Source organism: Prionailurus bengalensis, chromosome B1 (assembly GCF_016509475.1).
Source record: "Prionailurus bengalensis isolate Pbe53 chromosome B1, Fcat_Pben_1.1_paternal_pri, whole genome shotgun sequence".
Lineage (NCBI taxonomy): Eukaryota > Metazoa > Chordata > Mammalia > Carnivora > Felidae > Prionailurus > Prionailurus bengalensis.
Window position 1 is genome coordinate 142186271 of NC_057344.1, and position 13198 is coordinate 142199468.

Consider the following 13198-nt stretch of genomic DNA (forward strand, 5'->3'; position numbering starts at 1 on the left):
CAACTTTAGAGATGAGAAAGTTGCAGCACTGAGTGGTTAAGGGACTTGTTGAAGGTCACAGAGCTAGTAAGTGGTGATGGTAGGATTCAAAGTGAAGGTATTTTGGTTCTAAAACCCACGTTATTAGCCACCACAATACTGTACTGTTATGAACCACAACAAAGAAAGGAACATAATGTTACGTGAGCATATAGACGAGCACAGAAATCTGCCTGGGGAGAGGTGTAGAAAGATTTAAAGAGGAAACAAACATGAGTATCCTAAAACATGAGTAGGCATTTGCCAGACAGCACATTTGAAGGAGACTGTGGAGAGCATTTGAGGCAAAAGAAAGTCCATGCACAAAATACTGAATGCTGGAAGGGCATGAGTCCTAGTAAAGTTCCTGTCTCCTTAGTGCCTGCTATGGCACCACATTCTTTATCTATACTATCTTATTTATTCCTCCCAAGAGCCCAAGAAATAGGTCCAGTTATTATCCACATTTTAAATACTGTGTCCAAGATTTTGTATCTGTGACAAGGAGGGGGGGGTAAGAAATTGAGCACAAATCAGTCTGACTCCAAATGCTTGTCCAGAGCATTTGCTATGTGGCACTGAGTAGGTCAGTGTGACTAGAGAGGAGGCTGTTCACAGGTTCTAGCAGGAGACACTCCTGGGATGATAGGCTAAGGATGCTGGGGAGGCTGGACTTTGGTGTGTAAGAAATAGGGAACACTGAAAGATTTTAAGCATGGGTGTAATATCAACACACTGGGGCTTCAGAAACATGGAGAATGGAGGAAAGACAAAGGGTCTAGAGTCACAGAGATTGGGAAGGGGGCTCTGTGAGAGATAGGTATCTATAATATAGCTGTGAATCAAGGGGATAAACTCAAGAAATGTCTTGGAGTCAGATTCCACTGATCTTAATGATAGACAGGAGGACAATCCTGAGGTTTTGGCCCTGGGCACCTGGAGTATGATGCAATCACTGTGGCAGTGGATGTGGCAGGAATATGTCTGGAGGAAGATAAGTCCAGTTCTAGACACTTCCAGGCATCTGAAAGACATTCATTTGAAGCACTTTGGTAGTTGCGGAGCCCCATGTGGGAATGTGGAAATGAAGTTCAGGAGAGATCAGGGATAAGGTCGACTCTTAAGGAATGGCTGTGAAGTAGTAGGTAGGAAGTTCAGAGCAAAGCGATGGGCCCAGCCATAGGGATGGTCAGAGGTAGCACTGGAGTGATGCCAGAAGGAACCAAGCATGGGACCTGGGGACAGCAACATGGATATGGCAGAGGATGAAGACCCAGGGCGGGAGAGTGAGAAGTGGTCAGAGAAGCAAGATGATGTCAGGGAGGGTGGTGCAAAGGAAACCCAACAGGGAAAAGTGTGAAAACCCACTAATTTGGTGTCATTGACAAAAGAGATGTCTGAGCTGTGGTAGGACAAACCCAGCTTGCAACAGATGGACAGAGAAGAAGGGCCATAGAGACAGTGAGTGTTCACTCTTTGAAGAAGTTTCTCAGAGAAAAGAAAAGGAGAAAACAGCCTTAACTTTGAAGGGGAGTTAGGGTTGAGGGATGCTTTTTTCTCTCTTACAGGCAGAACTTGAGTGTGTTTATAGGGTGAGAGAAAAAAGTCAGATATGAGGAGAAGATTAAAAGTAAGAAAAAGGCAGAAGGGGTAATTGAGAGAAGAAAGGCAGATAATTGACTAAGTCTTTTATTCAATCAGTCAATGTTTATTGAGCACCTAGGCACTGATGGTATGGTGTGCACATTTGATATTTGACCACAACCTCTATTATCATGGAACTCACAGTCTAGTGGTAGAAATAGGCAACAAATAAGTAAAGAAATATGTGATATGTATTATAGAATATTAAAAATTGTGAGAAGTACTATCAAAAATGAATAATGTTCCATGAAAGTGAAAAACTATGGAGGCCTACGCTCAGTTGTCAGGTCTGAGAAGTTGTCAGGTCAGGGAAGGCCTCTTTGAGGAGGTTCATATTTAAGTAGAGAAGAGAAGAAGGAGCCAACCTTTTGAAACATCAAGAAAACCACATTTGAGGTGAGGAGGGAGCACGGGAATCATTTCCAGTAGAGAAAGCATGATGGAGAGGACGTAGACATTTACACCTTGAGGCTGGTACGTAGTAGGGGTCATGCTACGTACTTTCTCTGAGTAATTGAGAGATAGAGAGACTTACCCAAAGTCAAGACAGTGTGTTAGAATCAGGCTGGGAATTCCAGTCTTCTTACCACTCAGACCAGTGTTTTCCACAATTCTACCACCCTGCCAATCATTATAGCACCACATATGTAATCTTATTTTGAAACAGCATGCAAGAAGGATGTGGGTCTGTTCCTTGGTTAAACCTTGGCTGCCCTAAAACCAAGCCCAGGGGAATCTTCACGGGAGAGTTGCCTGGAAGCTAATGAGCAGAGACCTGTCCTAAAGCATCTCAAGTCTGATCAGAGTCTCTTTTTGTAGGTGAAGGAAACAACTTACCTTTTGAGAAGGCCCCTTTATAATCCATTTCTGCCAGTGACATATCAGATGTATTGGGATCCATTAGGAATACCTTCTCATTATTGCAGAGCTGAAATTCAGTATTGAGCGAGTACACAACTGGTACAGGGCGGTTGGTCTGCTGGAATGCAATGGGGATCAGGAATCTAAATGTGGGAGAAACAAGAGCTCCTTGAGAGCAGGGTCAACTTTGTAAACTTCGAGCTGCCCTCCCTTCCTACCCTTCTCAGGTTTGTGAACAGAGCTTTGTTGCAGGTGCTAAATGATCACTGAATAAAGAGATGTGTGTCGGAGAGGAACTTTATTAGTTTGGGTCATTATGAGGTTAATCTGCTCTTTTGAGCAGAAATAATCTAATTCATCTTTAGAACTCTTTTGTACCCTCTGCTTTTCCTGGCGCTTTCATTCTGAAGGTCCCCAAGGTTGCTCTTTGATTGCTAAAGGACTCACTGCCATGGTGCTCTGCTTAGACTTCTCTGTCCCAGATCTTCATACTCTGAGACTTTGACTTTTTCAATTAGATCCAAACTTATTTATCCTTTGTCCCACTCTTTAAGACATTTCTAGACAATACTCTCTTGCCTCACTCCTTACTTTAACCTCCCTGGCCTTCTTTCTTGGTCTTTTAAATCTGCTCTTTTCTTCTCAGCCTTTGGCAGGTAAGGGCTCCTCCAGCCAGACTGGCTTTCTTTAGGTCTCTTGATGTGTTCTCTACTCCAAATTTTCACTGCCTCGGGACTCACTGTTCAACAAATATTCACTGTGCTTTTATTATAAGATAGACATTGTTCTACTAATGGGAACCCATCTGTGAACAAAGTAGAAAAATATATGCCCTCGGGGACATTACATTCCAACAAGAAGACAGTTAATAAAGTAAGTTCAAAAGCATACAGTACATTAGAAGGAAGCAGGTGATGAAGAGAAACACTAGGCAGAGAAAAGGAACGCTAGGAAGAAGTTCAGCTGGGACTTTTAAATGTGGAGGGCATGGAAGGCCTCAGTGAGAGGAAAACTAGTTGGTTAGAGGTACCCTTACCTGAGATGGGAAAACTGTGGGAGGACTAGATTTGGTGGAGAAAGATAAGGGATTAAGCAACAGGCATGTTCAACTTGGGAGGCCTATGAGAGAGCCAGGTGGAGATGCTGAGCAGTCAATCTGATGCACAAGTCTGGATCTGAGAGGTAAGCCCTGGGCTGAAGGTGCTCCTTTGCATTTAAAACCTTAAGAATGAATGAATGAAACCACCACATGAAAACCGAGAAGGGGAGTACAGTGATTCCTCAGAAAGTTAAAGATAGAACTACCCTATGACTCAGCAACTGCACTACGAGGTATTTAGCCAAAGGATACAAAAATACTGACTTCAAGGGGCACACGCACCCCAATGTATTTAGCAGCACTATCAACAATAGCCAAATTATAGAAAAAGCCCAAATGTCCATCGATTTATCAATGGATAAAGAAGATGTATATACACGATGGAATATTATACAGCCATCAAAAGAATGAAATTTTGCCATTTGCGGCAATGTGGATGGAGCTAGAGAGTATTATACTAAGCAAAATAAGTCAGAGAACATACGATTTCACTCATATGTGGAATTTAAGAAGAATAATAGATGAACATAGAGGAAGGGAAGGAAAAATAAGATAAAGACAGAGAAAGGCAAACTCTAAGAGACTCTTAACTATAGAAAACAAACTGAGGGTTGCTGAAGGGGAAATAGGTGGGGGATGGGCCAAATGGGTGAGGGTTATTAAGGAAGGCACTTGTGATAAGCACTTGGTTGTACGTAAGTGATGAATCACTGAACTCTACTCCTGAGACCAATACTACACTATATGTTAACTCACTTGAATTAACATAAAATCTTGGAAAGAAAAAAAAAAAGAAGAAAACAGAGAAGAGACAGGTCAGACATGACACTTAGGGCACTCAAATTCAAAAACAATAGAAAAGAGAAGGAACCAGCAGAGCAGATAGTGAGGAAAAGCCAATGGGGTAGAAGGAAAACCTACAGAGCACGACAGTCCAGCTGAGTGAAGAAAGCGTCTCAAGGAGACTGAACAACTGTTAAATGTTGTGAAGCCATCACAAAAATCAAGATAAGACTTAACCCCTGGTTCTAGTAAGACACAGTCACTGGTGACCTTGATAAGATCAAGCTGCGTTAAGGGATGAGAGCAGAAGCGTCACTGCAGCAGGCTCCAGAGATAATGGAAGGTGACAAACCGGAAATTGTGAATCTAGGCGACTTTTAAGGGACAGCTTAACGTACAAGGAAGGAGAAAAATGGGTGGGGAGGGTGAAACGGGGTCAAGAAGGGACTTTTATTTTTTAGAGATGGGAAAAGTTACGTTTTCAATGCTGATGGGAATGATTCATAGAGAGAACTGCTCCTTTATAAGATCCTCTTTATAAAGTAGAGAGGATTTGGGTTCCAGTGCACAAGTGGAGCCGCTGGCTGTGAGCAGGAGCCAGGGCTGTTCCTGCATTCCGACGGGTGTGCATGTGCAGATGCAGGAGGTCAGCAGATAGGACAGTAGGAGCTTGGGTGAGTTCTCTTCTGGTTTCTTCTGTTTCCTCCATGAAATAGGACACAAAATAATCAGCTGAGGGTGAGGACCGGGGAGATACAGCAATCTGAGTGGGAAGGAGAAGGAGTAAAATAGTTGAGAAGAATGGGAGAGTGAAGCCATTGGTTAGCGGACCGTTGTTTCCTGCTGGGAAGCCCTGAGGGTCCACCTGAGATTAGTGATAATGCATTTAAAGTTTTCTGACTTTGATCTTGCTGCACATTCTGCTGGAACACTCCTCCTCTGTCTGCCTTTCTTTGCCGAATTAACTCCTAGTTATCCTCCAGATCTCAACTCAAACACCCCTGTCTCTAGGAAGCTCACGCTCTTTCTCCTCCCTTCCAGGCTTGGTCAGACCCCTTATCATTTGTTCTCATCACACTGTGCACTTTTCTTTCCAAGTACTTATCATGGTTTGATATTTTATTTAAATGTGACTTTAAATGTACATCTGATGAAAGTCCATCTCACCCATTACAGGTTCCACTAGCGTCACAGCCCATATCTATCTGCTCGTTGTCATATCTTCAATGAAAGCCAAGCTTCTGACACATACATTTGTTAAAGAATGATGCATGACTGATAATTTCAATGCTTTATGCTTCCAAGAGTCCATCTGACCATTCCTTACTTTTAATGGAAAGTGCTCCAGTGGGTAGATTTGAGAGGGTTGGGGTATAGGAGGAACTTGGAGTGTGGAGGCAACCCATACAAGCCAGGGCTGACCCTGCTTCAAACAACTTTGATGTCACCATTAGTTGCACGGCAGCTCATTTAGCTGACTCAGGGAAACAGGTTTTTCTTGTTAATACTGGGTGTTACTAGACTCTACATAGCGCCTGACACCTAAGACACTCAATAAATATTGACTGATTAAATAGAACAAATGATGGATTTGAGATGATGAAGATGATGAGGATTTATAAGGTTAGACGGTATTACAGACCTCACAAAAATAGTCATCACGTGAGACAAAATTCTTTTGAATTAGGTCTGAATTCCCTGAGTCAGTCTTGATTATTTGTTGTGTTATGGTTCTACTGCATCCGTATGGAGCCACAGAGGTGATCAAAAGCCAGGTTATGCCCTATGGAAAGTCACCCTGGGAATAACAAGGACCCCACAAGTAATGATCTCCCTGATGCAAGGCAAAGATTTCCAACTCTGAAGCCTTAGAATACTGACTCAACAACACTCTTCCCTCTGTGGCCTCCCACACCCACACACACCAGTGGATGGAAATGGGTTGGTGCTTTCTTTGCTCCCTTTTGCCATTTTCAAACCTCTCTCCTCTTAAAAAAAAAAAAATCCAGGACCTACCCTGGAGAAACTCTTCTCACACATGTACACTCAGAGACAAATACAGTATTCCTCCTAATAGAATATGGAACTGTAAGTCAAATAGAATGGTCAAATAAATTGTGGAATATTCCCACAATGAATACCTTAAGGCAGTGAAAACCACACTACAGCTACATGAATCAACACAAATGTTGATATACTTATGAATCAGGAAATGATTCACTGAGCAAAAAAGAAAAGTTGCAGAGAGAATTTGTGCAGTATGACATTTTTATATCGCTCAAAAAAACACACGCAAAACCATGCAGAAGTAAAAAGGAGGTAAACCATAAACCAAAACAAGGAATGATAAATACAAACATCAGTTTAGTGGTTATCTTGGCCAAAAGGTGGAAGAGAGAGCAAGTGGAAAGGGCACTAAGGGTATTTAAAAGGTACTGGTGGGGCACCTGGGGGGCTCTGTCAGTTGAGCATCCAACTATTAGTTTTGGCTCAGGTCATGATCTCATGTTTCATGGCTTTGAGGCCCATGTTGGGCTCCATGCTCACAGCATAGAACCTGCTTAAGATCCTCTGTCTCGCTTTCTCTCTGCCACTCCCCCACTCATGCTCGCACTCTCTCTCTCTCTCTCTCTCTCTCAAAATAAATAAATAAACTTAAAAAAATAAAAGGTACTGGTAATGTTCTATTTCTTTTTTTTCTTTACTCCAACTTTCACGGGTTATAAAATGGAAAGAACAGTGCCAATTTTCTGGGGGCCACTGTGGTAAGAAATTAACTCTTCAGAGCCTAGTACAGAGTCTCCTGCATAGTCTGCACTCCATACATGATCTTTCATATCACCGGTAGTTGTTAGTACTCATTTCATCATGAGTAGCACAGCCTAAGAGATACTCATTTATTGTAATTGCAATTCATTTTAGGTAATATTCTGTTTCTTGAGGTATTATATGTATACTATATATGGTCTTCTGACTATCTAAAATAATATTCCTATTTGGGCACCTGGGCAGCTCAGTTGGTTAAGTGTCTGACTTCGACACAGGTCATGATTTCATGGTTCATGAGTTCGAGCCCCCCATCAGCCTTGCCGCTGTCAGTGCAGAACCTGCTTCAGGTCCTCTGTCCCCCACCTCCTCTGTGCCCCTCCCCCACTTGTGCTCTTTCTCTCAAAAATAAATAAACATTAAATAAATGAATAAATAAATAAATAAATAAATAAATAAATAAATAAGATAATATCCATAATTTAAAAATTTTAATACATGAATAGAAATCTCCAGTATATCTTACCAGATTATTTGCCCTCGTTCTTCCTTATTTCAGCCAACCACTATTTTCCTGGTCACTTTCCCTCCCCCATTTAGCTGACTGTGGTGTTCCTACCATTAATCTTGATGATTTCAACATCCACATGGATGAATCATCTAATGCCTTAACCCCTCAGTTCCTTAATATCTTCACCTCAAAGAGCTTGTTCTCCCCCCCAACCACAGCCACCTATGCTTCATGGTCCTACTATGCACCACCTCCAAGAATCTCATTGTCCAGCATCTCACTCTCTAACTACCACCTCCTAACTTCCCAGCTCACCCCTGCTACTACTCCTGTTCATTCATTCTCCGGTCACATAGAACCTCCCTCACTTTTCCCAGCATACTGAGAAACTGGAACACTGACACACTCATGGTAGAAATGTACACACAATGTTACATATTACAAACACTTCAGAAAACAGTTTGGCAGTTTCTTAAAAAGTTAAGCATGCAGGGGGCGCCTGGGTGGCTCAGTTGGTTAAGCAGCTGACTTTGGCTCAGGTCATGATCTCACAGCTGGTGGGTTCAAACCCCACATCAGTCTCTGTGCTGACATCTTGGAGCCTGGAGCCTGCTTCAGAATTTGTGTCTACCTCGCTCTCTGCCCCTCCCCCACTTATGCTTTCTCCCTCAAAAATAAATAAACATTTTTTAAAAATTCCAAAAAAAAACTTAAGCACATATTCCCCATATGATCCAGCCATTCCATTCCTAAGTATTTACACAAGAAAACTGAAAGCATATGTCCACGTAAAGGTCTGTGTATATACATTCATAGCAGCTTTATTTATCATAGCCATCAACTGGAAACACCCCAAATGCCCACCAACTGATGAGCTGATAAACAAATTGTAGTATATCCACACCATGGACTACAATTCGGCAATTACAGGAACAAACTACTGATAATACACAACAGGAATGCATGAAAATAATCGCACTGTGTGAAAAAAGCCAGAGAAGAAGAATGCATACTGTATGATGCCATTTATATAAATTTCTAGAAAATGCAAACTAATCTGTAGTGACAGAAAGCAGATCAGTGGATGCCTGGACAAAGGGGTGGGCTGGGCTGGGGTGGGAGGGATGACCAAGGGGCATGAGGAAACTTCGAAGGAAATGGATATATTCACTATCTTAGTTCTGATGGTTTCATGGGTGTTGTAAAAATTTATCAGTTGGACGTACCATAAATATGCAGTTTATCTTATTGTCAATAATATGGCAATTTAACAATCACTCAACAGGCTCTCAGCACAGCCTGATCTGCTGCCATTTGTACAGACAGCACAATTTCCCACTCTCTAAGATGGCTGCCTCACTTCCTCCTCTCTTCTCAAACCTCAGTGTTCCTCACTTCCATCCCATGCTTGGTTTCTCATTTTATGGAGAAAATGGATTTAATCAGATTCTACTTTTTCATCCCTGCCCTCCCATTCTACCAATTTTCCCCTCGCCTATATCCACACACACCTGCATGCCTTCCTTTCTCTGTGAGTAAACATTCTGTGCTTTTAGCAAAGGTCAGCCCTTCCCCTCTCATCCCGGACCTATCCCCCCCCATTCAAGGGTTTGGCTCTGCAGATTTTCCCTTGTTCTGCTGCAACATTAAATTTCACCTAATAGACCAACTGGGTTACTTCCACCAGAATACAAATATCCTGAAATATTTTCTACTCTAAAACACAAATAAGACCTCCTTTGACTTTGTTTCTAGCTACTGTCCCTTTCTGCTGATGTCCTTTATAATAAAACACCTTAGACACAGTTTACCCCTGTTGTCTCTACTTTCTCGTCGCCATCTCTTAAGCCCACTCCAACCAGACTTTAACCCCTCACTCCACTGACCCTGCCCTTTGTCAAGATCATCAACGACTTCTGAATCACCAAATCCAATGCCCAATTCTCAGTTTCTTCATCTGAACGTCACATTCCAAATTATCTTCTCTTTATGATAATGTCAGATCCTGTCTTCAGCATCATCTCTCAGAAATGTTTTCTCTTCACTTTGCTCTGCTCCTGGGAAAATGGCACTCGACTATCCACTGTCTGAGAGCAGAGGTTACTTTTAGTCCTCTGCTATAATCTCCAGGCTGGACCAGAGCCAAGCACATGATAAAAGCCGAGTTAATACTGGTTGAATGAATGAATACATGGCACAATGCAGACAGTCTCAGGTCTGAGGTGAGTACAGGCTGATGTATAGTTGATTCTTGTTATTTGTGGTAAGTATGTTCTATAAAGTCACAGTGAACACTGAATTAGTGAATACTGAATCACTGCTCTTAGGGGAAATAGAGGGTAGAGTCCCTGCAGCCTCTGGTCACAACATTTTGATTGACGGACCAATACCAAACACTGTTTTATGCATGTTTCTGCTTAGAATACCTTACTTAATATGTTGCTCATTTGTTAACATGGAACTGACAAACCTATGCCCAGTGAAGCCTATCCGGCTTTCCCCGAGGCACATCACAGCCTACCTGTACTTAGAAACACCACATAGCACTTCAGCACTACGCTTGGGAGCCATTATAAACCGTGAAATCACCAAGAAAAAGCACCCAAATTTGAAAACCGTGGCACTATGTAGCCACGGAAAGGATACTTGTTTCTAGTACAAAAGCTGCAACAAGAAGGCCTTGCTTGACCTGAGCCGGGAATGTGCGTGTCCAGTGACTCAACAATTTGCCACTCTGCATGTCCATGAATGACCGTGAAGGCACCGCGAGAACGGACTTTGCAGATACAAATACATTTTAGCGAGGAGGTGGATTTACAAACAGTGAAGATCTCCTGCATTTCCCTACCTTTCTGGGGCATGTGCAGTGCAGGCCAAAGGCTTCTCCCCTGGATCAATCCATGGCTGTGTGGGCTGCACAGTGCATGGAATCAGGTGGATGGTGTACTCCCCCGAGTAGTCCTTCCTGGAAACACACAGAGCAGACTGTGGTTAGAGGGGACATTTTATAGATCATTTACTTACCCAAGAACACACTGACTTTTCAGATGGCATTTGTGCCCGGCATCCACAACCTTTACGAGCCTGCAAACACAATTTTCAAAAATCCGTCAGGGATTGTTTTAACCATCAGGGTATTATCCAGAGGTGTCAAATGGTGCTATTTTCCTTTATCCTATTCAAGTCCTTTTCCTGAGAAAAGCTGAGAAAGGCGTATTGTTTGTAAAAACCTAAAAGGCCCAGTGAAGATAAAACAGAACCGGCCACTTCCTTCAGATTTCCACGAAAATTGTTTGACAATTTCTGTTTGGCACTTCTAGTTGACGGACACCCTGTTCAACACATGCTCAACTGCTAAAGATGTTACTTATTAAGATGTGAACACGGCAGCTGCTGGTCTGACAGAAGTGGTGGCAAATGCCTCAGGGTTAAAGGACACCCCTCTCCAGAGAATGCCCCCGCCCTCGTTACCGCAGCACTCAGTTTCCAGGCTCCTCTCCCAAACTCTAGAGGCTCAGCCCTTTGTGGAGCTGAAGAAAAATCTCTCTTCTCACAGGAGACCGAGGGCTGCCATTTTCCCTATATGTGGTGGATTACAGAATTCTGAAGATTATGACACCAAGACCATGGAGCGTTTGTACCCTCACCTACTTCATTTCCTTCACTTGTCATGGAGTAGCAGCCCCAGCCCTGGCAGGTTGTCTGGAAGACAGCCAGGCAGCCAGAGACTTCGGGAAGATTCTTCAAGGAGTCTTGGGAGGCTGCCATCCCCTGAATGAAGAGTGCAGGGCTAGGAGTCTTAATTCTAACTACTGTGAGCGATCTGTGACAGTTCTCGCGTTTGCTGTGTTTCTTTTTTGACCATTTCTTGTGTATTCATCTATTTATTCATAAACTGATAGCAAAGAAATAAATAAACAGAAGTTTTGTGACACATCCTGGGTCATTGTAGTGGAATGGCACAAGCTACAAACTGTGAGACAGTCTAAACCTGGCTTGGCATTGCCTCTGTATGACTGTATGACTTTTCACATGCCACACAAACTTACAGGGCTTGGTTTCTAAGCCCCTTCCTGTCTGACAGTCTATGTGTCTGCAGTTTTCCTACGTGATCCCTATCTTCCTCCAAGCTTAGACTTTATACACCATATTTGAATTACATGAAAATTGACATGTATAATGTGAATAGTAACCCATAATTAATAGAAATGCTTAGGCAGAACTGACCATGCCCGACCCTTGCTTTCAAACAGGACAGATCATGTTGCCCCTCTGCTCAAACCCTGCTGTGGCTCCCAATGCACTGGGGTAAAAGTCAAAATCCATGCACTGGTCTACAAGGCTCCACATGGTGGCCCTACCCCATCCCCTTACATTTTTGACCTTACTGCCTATCATCCTTCTCCTTGCTCACTCCAGTCCAGCCACACCAGCCTCCTTGCTATTCCCCAAGATGCTAGAAATGCTGTCAATTCAGGAACTCTGCCAGGAACTTCTTTCCCTGATAATCTGCATAGCGAATTCCCTCATCTCCTTCACGTATTTGTTCAAGTGTACATTCTTGATGAGGGCTACTTTGAAGATCTTAATTAAAATTACAATGTCCCCTTCCCCATCCTGATTCCCCTTACCCTGCTCTAAATCTTTTATTTTTCCATAGCACTCCCCACCTTCTGACATGCTCTACTATACTCATTTATTGACCTTTTTATGTCTTTTTACTTTACTGTAAGTGCTGTGTGCAAGGATCTTTAAATTGTTCACTGATGTATCCAAGTGCCTAGAACCTTCTGCAAAACACAGCAAATGCTCAATAAATATTTGCTGAACAAGTGAATGAAGGATTTCATGGCCTCCCAAACCCACAGTCCTACTTTTCCCATCCCTAAATATGATTTAGGTCTGTTTCCTCACCATCCCTGTGTATATACCAAACACAGCCCTAGATGCAGGTCTTTAATTCTAAAGTTCCTCTCCTCTCCTTTCAAAAAATTAGACATTACTCATACTGCAACATGGAGCACGAGCTGTGACCCTCCTCCAGGAAGATTTGTACAGCTCCCTAACCCTCCCTGAACCGCTATAGTCTCAGTGTTCCTTACCTCTTACAGTGCACATTGCACCGAATGCTGGATGGTGTTCCATACTTTGCCATTTATCCAAATATTTTTGTCTCCTTACCTCAAACTTAAACTCTTAAAGGATGTTTATTCAGGACCTACCATGTGGTAAAACCTGTAGCTCTGGGGATTCAAGATCAATCAGGTATGCCTTTACCCTTGGGGAGCTCACCAGCTAGGGGAAAACAGGATTCTACTTAGAGCATTTAATATAATGAACTGTGTTATGGTAGAAAATGGAACAAAGAGGGAATGGGAGGAGGATCTTCTAGCACTGGATGGAGAGTCAGCAAAGATGTCACAGAGGGGTCAGTATTTGAGAGTATTTGAGCTGGGGCTCTCTGAGTTCAAGGTCTGCAAGAGGGAAAGAGTAGGAAGGGCAGAGGGAATGGAAGT

General features: G+C 42.8%; 1 protein-coding gene across 1 annotated transcript in view; it reads right to left on the bottom strand.

Annotated features, from left to right (window-relative positions):
* The window catches only part of FRAS1 (Fraser extracellular matrix complex subunit 1), a 428246-nt gene that overhangs the window by 7023 nt on the left and 408025 nt on the right, over positions 1 to 13198 (bottom strand). Inside the window, exons 70-71 of the mRNA XM_043572402.1 lie at positions 10531 to 10647; positions 2500 to 2666 (exon numbers count right to left, since the gene is read on the bottom strand). Coding sequence (XP_043428337.1) covers positions 2500 to 2666; positions 10531 to 10647 — 284 coding nt within the window. The remainder of the gene's footprint in view (positions 1 to 2499; positions 2667 to 10530; positions 10648 to 13198) is intronic.